This window comes from Heteronotia binoei, chromosome 8, assembly GCF_032191835.1.
Source record: "Heteronotia binoei isolate CCM8104 ecotype False Entrance Well chromosome 8, APGP_CSIRO_Hbin_v1, whole genome shotgun sequence".
Classification (NCBI taxonomy): Eukaryota; Metazoa; Chordata; class Lepidosauria; order Squamata; family Gekkonidae; genus Heteronotia; species Heteronotia binoei.
In genome coordinates this window covers 130,499,353-130,514,901 of record NC_083230.1, presented here as the reverse complement: position 1 = coordinate 130,514,901, position 15,549 = coordinate 130,499,353, and the positions used below count along the sequence as shown (strand labels likewise).

Here is a 15,549-nt window from a genome sequence, read left to right as displayed (position 1 = left end):
CAGTCTTTTTGAAACTTGAGCAATATTTGAGTAGAGGCACCAGAAAGTACACGGAATATTTGGTGTCACTATTAAACCCCCCCCCCCAAGACACCTCCCACAGACCCCCAAATAGATTCCTTAAAAGGGGATCATTGACCATAATGGTGCCCATGGGCTATAATGAAACTGAAGGTTTGTAAAGGTCTTGTGGACCCTTTATAAGTATCCATGGAGCTATAGCTTCACCAAGAGTGCGCTCTCTTTAAACATCATTTAACTGTGGCTATCCCGTTTTCCCGGATAATTCCCAAATTATCTAGGATTGGTTATGCTCGATAGCTGGAAATACCACCCCACCGCACATATGCAACTGAAAGAAAATACCTATAAGGCAGGGGTGGCCAACGGTAGCTCTCCAGATGTTTTTTGCCAACAACTCTCATCAGCCCCAGCCAGCATGGCCAATGGCTGGGGCTGAAGGGAGTTGTAGGCAAAAAGCATCTGGAGAGCTACCGTTGGCCACCCTGCTATAAGGTATTTTCCAGCTTTTTTTTTGTTGCTTGGATAAAGCCAAACGCACACCCTTAGTTTCAATTCATCTGTGCTGTAAGACCATCCAAGATCCCATTTAACGCCAGGGAATTCCATAGGTCAGTTATTCGTGGTATGAAGAACTTCACGTCAATCGAAAGAAGAACTTCCTGTCAATCTAGTCCTCTAAGAGGGGAGAAAAGGTTCTCTCTCTCCACCTTCGCCGCAGCTTGAGTCATTTTGTAGATCTCTATCACATCACCCCTCCACTGCCTTTTTGCTAAACTAAGAAACCCTCAACACTTATCTCTATAAAAGCTGAAATAGTCCAAGAAAGTTACTTCTATACCAGAGACATAATTCTACATGGAATTACATACACACATGCACACGCACAGTTGTGAGTCCTGTTTTTGCCCTTATTAATTTATGTTCCTTCCTGGCCCTTTCTTTCCAGATGGAGCCCATAACAGGTGGTAATCAAACACAGGTGATGGAATTCATCTTCCTTGGTTTTTCTGGTGCCTCAAAGGGTCATGCCTTCCTATTCCTGGTCTTCTTAGCAATCTATTTCATTACCATCATTGGGAACACCACGATAGTCACCCTGATCCAGCTGGACTCCCGCCTCCACAGCCCCATGTACTTTTTCCTCAGCCATCTCTCCTGCTTGGATGTTTGCTACTCATCCGTCACTGTCCCCAAGATCCTGGCAAACTTCGTGAGCCAGAAACCCACCATTTCGTACAACCAGTGCATGGCCCAGATGTTCTTCCTGATGACGTTTGCGGGTTCAGAGTGTGCCTTGCTGGCCGTCATGGCCTACGACCGCTATGCCGCCATTTGCCAGCCACTGCGCTACAGTCATCTCATGAGCAGCCAAGTCCGTGTCCCTCTGGCCATTTTTTCATGGCTCTGGGGCATCTTGGACTCAGCCATCCACACCGCCCTGACCACCAACCTGTCCTTCTGTGGGGCCAACCAGATTGACCACATATTTTGCGATGTTCCACCGCTCCTGAAAATCGCCTGCAGTGACACCTATGTCAATGAGATGGCCCTTCACACAGCCAGCGTCTTTGTGGGCTTGAGTCCGTTCCTACTTGTTGCCATCTCGTACATCTACATCCTGTCCGCCATCTTGCGGATTCGCTCCAACATGGGCCGGCGCAAGGCCTTTTCCACATGTGCTTCCCATGTGGTGGTGGTCATCATCTACTTTGGGATGGCCAACGTGAATTACAACCGTCCCAGTGCTGGCTACTCCTTGGAACTCGACACCCTGATCTCCACACTGTATTGTATCATCACACCCATGCTGAACCCGCTCATCTACAGCTTCCGCAACAAGGAGGTGAAGAACGCCCTGTGGAAGACACTAGGTCTGAAGAGTAGGGAATTTACTTCCCCAAGGAAGCAGTGAGAGAAAAGCTGGACCAAGATCCTGCAACACACAAGTATCCTGTTTCCCATGTTTCCCCTCCCTCTGTCCGTAGGTTGCTATGCCCCATATGAAGAATGGCCACATACCAACCCTCTACTATACCTCAGACAGAAGGTAGATACCTTCCACCAGGCCTTTGGGTGAGGACAGGTTGAGGACGCCTTTTCCTTTCCCCTCCCCTTCCTCCCCTCTTTCCGGCCCTGTTTCCTCTTCCTTCTTTAGGGAGCGACAACACAGTCTGGAATCCAATACCATGGTCTAAGAATTGTTTTCGAAGAAGAAGAAGACTGCAGATTTATACCCCGCCCTTCTCTCTGAATCAGAGACTGCTATATCTTCTCCCCATATGAGGGCCAGATCTAGGGGGGGGAAGACGCCCCTGGCGTCAACAGAGGGGGGGCGCCAAATTGGGTATGGAGTCCATTGTATTCTAAGGGACCATAAGATAGAATGTCCCAAAAAGGGGCGCCATTTTTTAATTTTGCCCCCCCCCTCAAAAAATATGTAGATCTAGTCCTGCCCCTCACAACAGACACCCTGTGATTAATGGGACTGAGTGAGCTCTCACAGCATCTGCCCATTCAAGGACAACCTGTGCAAGAGCTGTGGCGGACCCAAGGACATTCCAGCAGCTGCAAGTGGAGGAGTGGGGAATCAAACCCGGTTCTCCCATATAAGAGAGCTGTGGCTGACCCAAGGACATTCCAGCAGCTGCAAGTGGAGGAGTGGGGAATCAAACCCGGTTCTCCCAGATAAGAGAGCTCTGGCTGACCCAAGGCCATTCCAGCAGCTGCAAGTGGAGAAGGGGGGAATCAAACCCGGTTCTCCCAGATAAGAATGCTCTGGCTGACCCAAGGCCATTCCAGCAGCTGCAAGTGGAGGAGTGGGGAATCCAACCCGGTTCTCCCAGATAAGAGAGCTGTGGCTGACCCAAGGCCATTCCAGCAGCTGCAAGTGGAGGAGTGGGGAATCAAACCCGGTTCTCCCAGATAAGAGAGCTCTGGCTGACCCAAGGCCATTCCAGCAGCTGCAGGTGGAGGAGGGGGGAATCCAACCCGGTTCTCCCAGATAAGAGAGCTGTGGCTGACCCAAGGCCATTCCAGCAGCTGCAAGTGGAGGAGTGGGGAATCAAACCCGGTTCTCCCAGATAAGAGAGCTCTGGCTGACCCAAGGCCATTCCAGCAGCTGCAGGTGGAGGAGGGGGGAATCAAACCCGGTTCTCCCAGATAAGAGAGCTCTGGCTGACCCAAGGCCATTCCAGCAGCTGCGAGTGGAGGAGTGGGGAATCAAACCCGGTTCTCCCAGATAAGAGAGCTGTGGCTGACCCAAGGCCATTCCAGCAGCTGCAAGTGGAGGAGGGGGGAATCAAACCCGGTTCTCCCAGATAAGAGAGCTATGGCTGACCCAAGGCCATTCCAGCAGGTGCAAGTGGAGGAGGGGGGAATCAAACCCGGTTCTCCCAGATAAGAGAGCTCTGGCTGACCCAAGGCCATTCCAGCAGCTGCAAGTGGAGGAGGGGGGAATCAAACCCAGTTCTCCCAGGTAAAAGAGCTATGGCTGACCCAAGGCCATCCAGCAGGTGCAAGTGGAGGAGTGGGGAATCAAACCCGGTTCTCCCAAATAAGAGAGCTCTGGCTGACCCAAGGCCATTCTAGCAGCTGCAAGTGGAGGAGTGAGGAATCAAACCCGGTTCTCCCAGATAAGAGAATTCTGGCTGACCCAAGGCCATTCCAGCAGCTGCAAGAGGAGGAGAGGGGAATCCAACCCGGTTCTCCCAGATAAGAGAGCTCTGGCTGACCCAAGGCCATTCCAGCAGCTGCAAGTGGAGGAGTGGGGGATCAAATCCAGTTCTCCCAGATAAGAGAGCTCTGGCTGACCCAAGGCCATTCCAGCAGCTGCAAGTGGAGGAGTGGGGAATCAAACCCGGTTCTCCCAGATAAGAGAGCTCTGGCTGACCCAAGGCCATTCCAGCAGCTGCAAGTGGAGGAGGGGGGAATCAAACCCGGTTCTCCCAGATAAGAGAGCTCTGGCTGACCCAAGGCCATTCCAGCAGCTGCAAGTGGAGGAGTGGGGAATCAAACCCGGTTCTCCCAGATAAGAGAGCTATGGCTGACCCAAGGCCATTCCAGCAGGTGCAGGTGGAGGAGGGGGGAATCAAACCCGGTTCTCCCAGATAAGAGAGCTCTGGCTGACCCATGGCCATTCCAGCAGGTGCAAGTGGAGGAGGGGGGAATCAAGCCCAGTTCTCCCAGATAAGAGAGCTCTGGCTGACCCAAGGCCATTCCAGCAGCTGCGAGTGGAGGAGTGGGGAATCAAACCCGGTTCTCCCAGATAAGAGAGCTCTGGCTGACCCAAGGCCATTCCAGCAGCTGCAGGTGGAGGAGTGGGGATGTATTTTTCTATCATGGAGCTTCATAGCTCCCCTCTCCAATCCAGAAGCCTTATTTCCTGCCTTGCAGTTCTTGGAACTGCAGGGCGAGTTCTAGAACGGATTACGATTAGATCCAGGTGGGTAGTGTTGGTTTGAAGCAACAGAACAAAATTTGAGTCTAGCGACCCCTTCGAGACAAAGTTTTATTTTGAGCATAAGCTTTCATGGGCACGCACACTTCTTCATATACACTGCAAAAGAAGTTGCCAGCCTATACATATAGATTAGAGCAGGGGTGTTGAACTCATTTGTTATGAGGGCCAGATCTTGACCTTGTCAGGCCGGGCCATGTGTGTTATAAAATGTAATGGGGGAGATATAAACTTTATAAAGGACACAAACAAACACAGACTCAGCCTAATCCACCTCACTGGCTTGTTGAGCCTCAGCCAACAGAAGGAAGAGAGGCTGGGCTCAGTAGCTCTGCTGTGCGATTGAGAGAGCCTGGCAAAGCGAGCTCTCCTTCCCCCACTTCCTCCCCAAGGGAGGAGCTCTGCTCTGTAGCTCTGCTGTGCGATTGAGCAAGCCTGGCAAAGCAAGCTGTGATGCAGAAGGACGCAAGAGAGAGGGAGAAGAAAGCAGACGACGGTGAGTTGCTCGTGGGCCTGATAGGAGCTCTCCGAGGGCCTGATTCAGGCCCTGGGCCACATGTTTGACACCCCTGGGTTACAGGATGAGCAGCAAATTATCATAAAGTTGTTTGAGAGATGCAAAGACCAAACAGGAATAACAAGTTTAGCTAATCTTTTTTTTTGGGGGGGGGGAGTAATTCCGGGGGGGGGGGGACATAGCAAAGGAAACAAACATATCAAAATTGGAGTCTGATGGGCAGATGTATCCTTCTGAATTGTGGAACGCTGAGAGTAATTAACTGAGACCCTGTTGTTACGCTCCATCCGTCTCCTCTCAAGCACGGAGGTTATCGACTAACTGCAGAGGTGTCTTGGAGTAGACATGAGTTGTTATTGCCAGTAGCTTTGGTTCTTGCAAAGTTGTGTAGTCAAGGGGTTAGAGATTCAATTACTTGTCCACCCAGGGCCAGGCAGGAAATGCAGAAGGCAACTCGGGGAGAGCTGAAATCTCCAGTTTTTAATGGCTTGAGGAACAGCACACAAGCACAGGAATAAGAGGGTCTGTCGTGAATCTTCAAGAACCAGGACTTTTTTTGTAGCAGGAATTCCTTTGCATATCAGGCCACGTATCCTGATGTAGCCAATCCCCCAAGAGCTTACAGTAGCCCCTGTACTACTGTACAGTAGCCCCTATCAGGCCCCCGAGCAACTGGCTGCCATCTGCTTCCTTCTCCCTCTCTCTTGCTTCCTTCTGCATCACAGCTTGATTTCCCAGGCTTGCTCAATCACACCGGAGCTACAGAGCAGAGCTCCTCCCTTAGGGAGGAAGTGGGGGAAGGAGAGCTCACTTTGCCAGGCTCTCTCAATTGCACAGCAGAGCTACTGAGCCCAGCCTCTCTTCCTGTAAGCTCCAGGAGGATTGGCTACATCAGGGGTGTGTGGCCTAATAGGCAAAGGAGGTCCTGCTAGAATTCCTTACAGGGCTCTTTGTACAGGGCCTAATGGAAGCTCCAGGAGGATTGGCTACATCAGGGGTGTGTGGCCTAATAGGCAAAGGAGGTCCTGCTAGAATTCCTTACAGGGCTCTTCGTACAGGGCCTACTGGAAGCTCCAGAAGGACTGGCTGCATCAGGGGGGTGTGGCCTAATAAGCAAAGGAGGTCCCGCTAGAATTCCTTACAGGGCTCTTCGTACAGGGCCTGCTGGAAGCTCCAGGAGGATTGGCTCCATCAGTGGTGTGTGGCCTAATATGCAAATGAGTTCCTGCTACCAAAAATGCCAGGAGACATTGGGGGCGGAGCCAGGAGCAAGGTTGTGATAAGCACAATTGAACTCCAAAGGGAGTTCTGGCCATGACATTTCAAGGGATGTCACACCTTTTCAATGCCTTCCTTCCATAAGAAATAATGAAGGATAGGGGCACCTTTTTTGCGGCACATAGAATTGGACCCCCTGGTCCAATCATTTTGAAACTTGGAGGGTATTTTGAGGAGAGGCACCAGATGCTGCGCTAAAATTTGGGGCCTCTACCTCAAAAAACAGCCCCCCCCCCAGAGCCCCAGATACTCACAGATCCATTCTCCATTATTTCCTATGGGAATAAAGTTCCCAGCAGATATTTCCCTCCCCTCCCCCTGCTTTCTGATGACCCTGAAGCGGGGGGAGGGCCTCCAAACCAGGGGATCCCCTGCCCCCACCTGGGGATTGGCAACCCTATTCTAGTACCATGAGCTGAACTGACAGGGCACAGGCTGCAAAAGCTCAGAAAACTGCCCCAGGCCTGGAGAAGCCACTGAGCCTAGGGAGGCAAAGCCTTCGGTCTCCACACCTGGGGCTGGATCATGAAATGAGGGCTGAGGAAGTTCCGCTCTGCTCTCCTGCTCTCCAGCCCTCCGCCAGCAAAGCAGGATCGGGGCCTGTCTCGTGGGGGTAGTTGGGAGGGCGCAGCAGGCGGAGTCTCTCACTTCAGGAGTTCCACGTAATTGGCCGGGAAGAGGCCCACGGCCCCCTGGCAGCGCCCACGCCACCAGCCCTCGTCCACCTGCTCGATGTGGGTGATGGTGTCGCCAGGGTCGAAGGAGATCTCGTCGTCCCCGTCTGCCAAAAGGGGGTGGGGGGGAAAGGGGAGTGTCAGCATGCCAGTCTTGCCATAGCAGGGCTTCACCAACACAGGGAAAAATGCAACCGAAAGCAGAAAATGATGCAAAAATGCTCACAGTCACAAAAGCTGAAAACGCAAAAAATCTGTTAAATGTGATAAAGAACGGTACATGAAAATCTAAAACTGTTAGCCACGGGTTACGATTTCAATCCCATATACAAACCTCTTGCAGATTTGACAAAGTTCATCAGAGAGACAATGTCCTTATAGCAAATTCCCTTAAAACAGAAAAATCTGCTATAAAGGACATCGTCTCTAGGCATGGTTCCCCCGCCCAGGAGGTTCTCAAGCTGCTGGCCCAAATTGGGCTGGTGGGGGGACCTCTCCCAACATCGCCAGCGCGATGACATCACCCGGAAGTAAAGTCATTGTGCTGGCGACATCGTGCGGTGGCCACTCTAGGCGTTTCTGGGAAAACTCTATGGTTTTCCCGGCCAATCTAGCCATTTGGAATGCAAAACTCTATGGTACAACAGGTACCATAGAGTTTCCCCTCCCAAATGGCTAGAGCATCCGGAAAAACCATAGAGTTTCCCCAGAAACACATGGAGTGGCCGCCACGTGATGTCGTTGGTGCGATGACATCACTTCCGGGTGACATCATCACACCATGTGCACTTCACCCGTGTGAAAAAGGTCTGGAGGCTGCGGGGGAACCTGGCAACCCTAATTGTCTCTCTGATGAACTCTATAAAGTCTGCAAGAGATTTGTATATGGGATCGAAATTGTAACCCATTGGTAACAGTGTTAGATTTTCATGCACGGTTCTTTATCACATTTTTTTTTTTTTACATTTTCATCTTTGAAGAAGACGAAGAAGAAGATATTGGATTTAGATCCCCCCCCCTCCACTCCGAAGAGTCTCAGAGCGGCTCACAATCTCCTTTACCTTCCTCCCCCACAACAGACACCCTGTGAGGTGGGTGGGGCTGGAGAGGGCTCTCACAGCAGCTGCCCTTTCAAGGACAACCTCAGCCAGAGCTATGGCTGACCCAAGGCCATTCCAGCAGGTGCAAGTGGAGGAGTGGGGAATCAAACCCGGTTCTCCCAGATAAGAGAGCTCTGGCTGACCCAAGGCCATTCCAGCAGCTGCAAGTGGAGGAGTGGGGAATCAAACCCGGTTCTCCCAGATAAGAGAGCTCTGGTTAACTCAAGGCCATTACAGCAGCTGCAAGTGGAGGAGTGGGGAATCAAACCCGGTTCTCCCAGATAAGAGAGCCATGGCTGAACCAAGGCCATTCCAGCAGCTGCAGGTGGAGGAGTGGGGAATCAAACCCGGTTCTCCCAGATAAGAGAGCTCTGGCTGACCCAAGGCCATTCCAGCAGCTGCAAGTGGAGGAGTGGGGAATCAAACCCAGTTCTCCCAGATAAGAGAGCTCTGGCTGACCCAAGGCCATTCCAGCAGCTGCAAGTGGAGGAGTGGGGAATCAAACCCTGTTCTCCCAGATAAGAGAGCTCTGGCTGACCCAAGGCCATTCCAGCAGCTGCAAGTGGAGGAGTGGGGAATCAAGCCCGGTTCTCCCCAATAAGAGAGCTATGGCTGACCCAAGGCCATTCCAGCAGCTGCAAGTGGAGGCGTCGGGAGTCAAATCAGTTCTCCCAGATAAGAGAGCTATGGCTGACCCAAGGCCATTCCAGCAGCTGTAAGTGGAGGAGTGGGGAATCAAAGCCGGTTCTCCCACGCACTTAACCACTACACCAACCTGGCTCTCCAAATTGGCTCTCCAGTACACCAAACTGGCCACATCACGCCCGGCCAGGGAACTTGACAGCTCAACTCTGCTGACCCACCTGTCCTCATTCCCTGTCCCCAAACCCACCTTCAAGCTCCCCCTCCCCTTCCCCCCTCTCATGCACCAGCCGGCAGGACAAAGGGTCAACTCACCTCCCTGGTAATCATAGAGGGCCACAGCCGACAAGCCCGGATCGCCCACCTCGTACACGGGTCCCTCACTCCCTGCAGGAAGAAAAACCAAGATTCGGCCGGGGGGGAGGGAAGAGTAGGGGTGTCACGTCTGACTCAAGAAATATCTGGGGGCTTTGGGGGTGGAGTCAGGAAACTTTGGGGGTGGAGTCAGGAGCAAAGGTGTGACAAGCACGATTGAACTCCAACAGGAATTCTGACAACCGCATTTAAAAGGACCGTGCTCCTCCCATAGGAAATAACGGAGGTTAGGGGCAGCTTCTCTGGGGGGGCTCATAGAATTGGTCCCCCTGGTCCAATCCTTTTGAAACTTGGGGGATGTTTTGAGGAGAGGTACTGGCTGCTATGCTACACGTATGGTGCTTCTACCTCAAAAAACAACCCCTCCCCAGAGCCCCAGAAAACCGTGGATCAATTTCCATTATACCCTATAGGAATTGGTCTCCCTAGAGAATAATGGAGTGCCCAGCAGACATTTCCCTCCCCCCCTCCTGCTTTCTGATGACCCTGAAGTGGGGGGAGGGTCTCCAAACTGGGGGATCCCCTGCCCCCATCTGGGGCAACCCTAGGGGGTGGTGACCCCACAAGGAACGGCCTTTCCCAATCCTCCCCCTCCACTTGGAACTCCATAACTAGTGGTCCGAGCCAGGTGCTTCCAGAAAGATTCTACCCCTCTACCCCCACCCCAAACCAGCAGGGATTCCCCAGCCCTCCAATCTATGCCAGCTTTCCCTCCTCTCACCTCCAGGGGGCGCAGCCGCACCCCTGCCCGGCTTCAAGTCAGGGATCTCCTCGTACTCCTGGCCCAGGTCGGCAGAGTCGTCGTAGATGGGTTCCACCTCCCCCAAAGGCCCTGGCATCTCTTCATAGTCCCCCGCATCCTCCTTGGGGTCCGGGGGTTCCTCCCAACAGCTGGGGGGCTCAGGAATGTCCTCGTAATCATTGCCACCCTCTGGGCTCTCCACCTCGAGTAGGGCCTGCATGGCGGGGGCTTTGGGCGCTTCCTCCAACTCCAGATGGCGCGGGGGGAGGGCAGGAGGCCGCTCCTCTTCCTCCTCTGCTGCTCCCTGAACATCAGGCGAAAAAGAGACAAGAGATCAAGCTGGCTGTCATCTGGCTAAGCGCCTTCTCTCCAGCAGCAGCCAAAAAGGCAGTAGGGTCAAGCCCAATCATTTTGTTTCATTTTAGGGAGATTGCAGTTGGAAACCACTGGCATAAGAACATAAGAGAAGCCCGTTTGGATCAGGCCAACGGACCCTCCAGTCCAACACTCTGTGTCACAGAAGAACATAAGAGAAGCCATGTTGGATCAGGCCAATGGCCTATCCAGTCCAACACTCTGTGTCACATAAGAACATAAGAGAAGCCCTGTTGGATCAGGCCAATGGCCCATCCAGTCCAACACTCTGTGTCACAGAAGAACATAAGAGAAGCCATTTTGGATCAGGCCAATGGCCCATCCAGTCCAACACTCTGTGTCACAGAAGAACATAAGAGAAGCCATTTTGGATCAGGCCAATGGCCCATCCAGTCCAACACTCTGGGTCACATAAGAACAGAAGAGAAGCCATGTTGGATCAGGCCAATGGCCTATCCAGTCCAGCACTCTGTTACATAAGAACAAAAGAGAAGCCATGTTGGATCAGGCCAATGGCCCATCCAGTCCAACACTCTGTGTCACACAGTGGCCAATATATGTGTGTATATATATACACACACACATATACATACATACATACACACACACACACACACACACACTGTGGCTAATAGCCACTGATGTACCTCTGCTCCATTTTTATATCCAATCCCCTCTTGAAGCTGGCTATGCTTGTAGCCACCACCACCTCCTGTGGCAGTGAATTCCACATGTTAATCACCCTTTGGGTGAAGAAGTACTTCCTTTTATCCCTTTTAACCTGACTGCTCAGCAATTTCCACGAGTTCTTGTATCGTGAGAAAGGGAGAAAAGGACTTCTTTCTCTACTTTCTCCATACCATGCACATTCTTGTAAACCTCTATCATGTCACCCCGCAGTCGATGTTTCTTGCACAGGGGACTGCCTTTACCTTTTTACATTGGACATGCCCTGGCTTGGATGGCCCAGGTTAGCCCGATCTTGTCAGATCTCTTGTCATGAGCCCTGATGAGGGGGAGCTGGAAGGGTTAACAGACCTGGAAGAGTTGCCTACCAGCTCCTCAGCAAACAACCAGCAGCTGGCCCATCCATCACTCTCCCCACATTCCAGGCACCAGTGCCGGCTGTTGACTATCAGTCTCCTCCAAGCTCTCCCCCTCCCATCTCAGGAGTTCAAAGCAGGCTCCAGAAAGAACTTTCAGAGTGAAGACATGAGGCACGCCAGTGCTTCAGATCTCTCAGCTCTGAGTTCTAGCAGAGTCGCTGCCACCCAGGGAGCAGGCTGATGGAGGCTCCCATATAGCTCCCACCCAGGGTCTGGTAACCTAGTGGAAGCAACAAGTTGATTCTCCGGCTTGCATCCACGCTCTTTCCTGATCCTGACCTGCTTGAATTCCTCGGCACCCTGACCCTTTAGCTTTTGGACCCTGACTTCTGATTCTGGTTTGCGATTTTGCTTTGGTGACTTGGCCCCTGCTTGGACTCCCTGGACTTTGACCTTGGACTGGCTTTGGACTCCCGCCTGCCTGCACCCTGAGAATGTGACATCTCTGACGTTGGATGAGAGACAGTCAGGAAGCCCAGGGCTGCTGTGCAGAGGGAGGCAATGGTAGAGTTGCCAGAACCCCCTGTGGAGGTGGGGGACCCCTGCTGCCCCACCCCACTGCCCCACCACTGATCAGCTGTGTCAGACAATGGAAAGCTTTGATATTATACTGTGATATATATGCTTGAAATGCAATGTATAACCTGACCTGACTAACTCCATTTTGAACATTGGCTACTAACACTGGGACAGGGACCTTGCATACCAAAGTAGAGACAAAGATGTTACTAACCCCTGCTGTGAATTCCACTTCATAATACTAACAAAGCAACAACCCTTTGACGATAACATGCCTCAAGGGGAGCCAGCAGGGCTCTTCCATGAGAAAGGGAACCGCAAGAGATAAGGAGAGGAGAACGTTACATGTAGCCTAGCAGTGTGAGAATGTAGAATTGTTTAGAAGTTATCAAAGATTTCAGGTTTTCACGGCTGGTAACATCATTAGGGTTTGTAGAATCTTTCGGGCTCAAGTGCCGTGTTCTACTGGAGAAAGTTTTCCTTCCCGACGTTTCGTTCCCAGCTGCAGAGAACATCCTCAGTGGGGTTGCAGCCGGAGCAGGCGCTCTGACCTTCTTGGCTGCTGTGCATTGAGTCAATGGACAGCAGCCAAGGATTGAGTCAATGCACAGCAGCCAAGAAGGTCAGAGCGCCTGCTCTGGCTGCAACGCCACTGAGGATGTTCTCCGCAGCTGAGAACGAAACGTCTGGAAGGAAAACTTTCTCCAGTAGAACACGGCACTTGATCCCGAAAGATTCTACAAACCCTAATGTTTAGAAGTTCTTTGATGTATACTGTTTAAAGCATTCCCATTCCCGCCAACTGTCATCAGTTCCAATGCTCTTCTGTCCAGAACCTTTGAGTATCAAATAAACGCCTTAACATTGTAACAAATGGAAGTCCGTTTCCTTTGAACCTCCATCGTCTGACGAGCTACCCAGGGAAGATGCATCACCCAGGAGAGAGAGATCCATGCAACATGTGCCCTCCTGAAAAGGATGCTTTCTTGAGCACAGGCAGCCTTCTACCTACCTGGGGCACTGCTGGTGGTGCAGGTGGCAAGCTCGCCTCTAGGCACACTTTGATGGGTCCAGGTGAGAGCTCTGGTTTGGGGAACGGCTGGCCTGGCTCTTTGCTCTTCTGGGTTACCTTAAAGAAGAAAGAGATTCAGCTGTGCGCAGGAGTTTATTTATTTATTTATTTATTTGGTGACTTCTATCCCGCCCTTCCCACAAGTGGCTCAGGGCGGCTTCACATTAAACCTGGCCCTTCGGTTCTGATTTCTCTTGGTGCTTCCCACAGAATAAGACGCATTGAAACGTAGGAACACTTCTCAGCCAGAGAAGCCACCCTCTTCTCTGTCTGTTTTCATGTCACCACAGTAATAGAAGCATTTGTCGAATGGTCAGGTGGGGTAGTCTCTGGTACCCAAGGCGGCACTAGGGGTTCTGCCACTTGAGGCAGACCCCAGCGCCACACTCCCCCTCCCCCCTGCAAGCTCCCTTTAGTGACATCATCAGGCAGGGCGTCATTGTCCCAGAAGTGATGTCATCGTCCAGGATAGCAGGGGATGAGAGAGTGACGGGCAGCGCACAAGACTGCTGCCGCTTTCCCCTTGCAGAGTTTTCCTCGGAAGCCTCCGAAGAGGCTTAGTGCCTGTGCGGCACTTCTCCGATCCTGCCTTCAAGGCAGGCTCGAAGGAGCGCTCTGCGTGGCGCCCCAGACGGGGTAGCGCCCCAGGCTGCCACCTACCCCACTGACTCCCACGCACCAGCCCTGCTGGAACCCGCCTCTGAAGAAGCATTCGTTCAGGTTAAACCTCATCGACTGAATCAAAGCGAGGCATTAAGCACCGGATCACAAAGCTGTTTGGCAAACGAATTCTTCCTTGAAACATTCGGCCATTTCAGGGCACAGCCCCGAATTTCTAAGGGACATATTGAGGTTTGATTCCTTGTTTGTTCCAGGTTCAAAAATGAAATCCTGTACTTCCCAGGGAATGCAAAGTCAATGCATTAATAAAACTTTCAGTTTAACGATTTCAGGTGTGATGAATCATTAAATCAAATCTCATCGCATAGACTCACAGAACACGGGCCCACCCCCGTAGAAACCAATCCCATGGAAGCACCTATGGTTGCATTCACACAACACTAAATAATGTGTTTTGCAACAGGATTTTTGCTATTCTTACACAGTTACAATCCAGTTGCAAAAAGCATTTTTTCAGTGCAGCGTGAATGCACCCTATGTCCTTTCTACTCTACCTAAGTCGAGAAAAGGGTAAGTGTCAAAACTCCTTACCCCGGAGGCTTTATCAAAAAGGAGAAAAATTCACTGCTGAGAAATTCAAAGGCTGGCTTAGACAGATGCTCCGACATTGGCTAACGTGAGACTTTACGGGCCCTTCTGATTCTTGCCTGAGGCAAGACACTTTGGAACATCTCGATAATTATTGCAAACTCTGTTCCACTTGTTCTGGGATTTATTCTGGGCATAAAAGTCATTTATTTCTCAGTTAGAAACCGGGGTCATTTTGTTAAAAAAAAAATAGGTGGTGGCGCTCATCCAGGAATTGTTATGCAGCTGCACCTACTATTCAATGGACAAGGTAGGAAGGAGTAGGGAGAACCATCAGAAAGGTTCAGGAGGTGCGCTTCTGTGAGCTCCCACTGAATCTGAGGCCTGGTTAGAAATATAGAAACATAGAGTTGGAATTGATGCTTAGAGTCCTCTAAGAACAAAAGAACATAAGAGAAGCCCTGTTGGATCAGGCCAAGGGCCCATCCAGTCCAACACTCTGTGTCACAGAAAAACATTAGAGAAGCCATGTTGGATCATGCCAATGGCCCATCCAGTTCAACACTCTGTGTCTCACAGTGGCCAATATATATATATATATATATATTGTATTGTGAGAAAGGGAGAAAAGGACTTCTTTCTCTGCTTTCTCCATCCGATGCATAATCTTGTAAACCTCTATCACGTCACCCCTCAGTCGACGTTTCTCCAAGCTAAAGAGCCCTAAGCGTTTCAACCTTTCTTCATAGGGAAAGGGCTCCAGCCCTTTAATCATTCTTTTGCCCTTTTCTGGACTTTCTCCAATGCTATAATATCCTTTTTGAGGTGCGGCGACCAGAACTGCACACAGTACTCCAAATGAGACCGCACCATCGATTTATACAGGGGCATTATGATACTGGCTGCTTTGTTTTCAATTCCCTTCCTAATAATTCCCAGCATGGCGTTGGCCTTTTTTGTTGCAATCGCACACTGTCTTGACATTTTCAGTGAGTTATCTACCACGACCCCAAGATCTCTCTCTTGGTCAGTCTCTGCCAGTTCACACCCCATCAACTTGTATTTGTAGCTGGGATTCTTGGCCCCAATGTGCATTACTTTGCACTCGGCCACACTGAACCGCATCTGCCGCGTTGACGCCCACTCACCCAGCCTCAACAGGTCCCTTTGGAGTGCCTCACAATCCTCTCTGGTTCTCACCACCCTGAACAATTTAGTGTCATCCGCAAGCTTGGCCAACCTCCAATCCCCCTGAGAAAATGCCGAAATCCCAGGGTCACCATTAAGAGGCAGGCAACAGCAAACCACCTCTGAACATCCCTGTCTTGTCAGCTGCAAATTGAGGGCACTTTTTGCAACCACCGCCGCAAAGACCACTTTTATAGATTATTTCTTAGCCCTTTGACCCTTCTATCACATTGTCTCTGCTCCTTTGAGTGGCATGTGCTTCTTTCCCCCAA

The 15,549-nt window shown here is 51.3% G+C and overlaps 2 protein-coding genes across 2 annotated transcripts in view; one reads left to right on the top strand and one right to left on the bottom strand.

Moving 5' to 3' along the window:
* Positions 1 to 970: 970 nt before the first annotated feature.
* On the top strand, positions 971 to 1,936 carry LOC132575807 (olfactory receptor 5T7-like). Its single transcript, XM_060244497.1, has one exon. It carries the CDS (start codon positions 971 to 973, stop codon positions 1,934 to 1,936), a length of 966 nt encoding a protein of 321 aa, XP_060100480.1.
* Positions 1,937 to 6,857: 4,921 nt separating this feature from the next.
* Positions 6,858 to 15,549, bottom strand: part of LOC132575954 (src substrate cortactin-like) — a 55,507-nt gene continuing 46,815 nt past the window's right edge. The window contains exons 13-16 of the mRNA XM_060244643.1: positions 12,821 to 12,937; positions 9,788 to 10,112; positions 9,007 to 9,078; positions 6,858 to 7,056 (exon numbers count right to left, since the gene is read on the bottom strand). Of these exons, the coding sequence (XP_060100626.1) occupies positions 6,920 to 7,056; positions 9,007 to 9,078; positions 9,788 to 10,112; positions 12,821 to 12,937 (651 nt within the window). The 3' untranslated portion in view covers positions 6,858 to 6,919. The remainder of the gene's footprint in view (positions 7,057 to 9,006; positions 9,079 to 9,787; positions 10,113 to 12,820; positions 12,938 to 15,549) is intronic.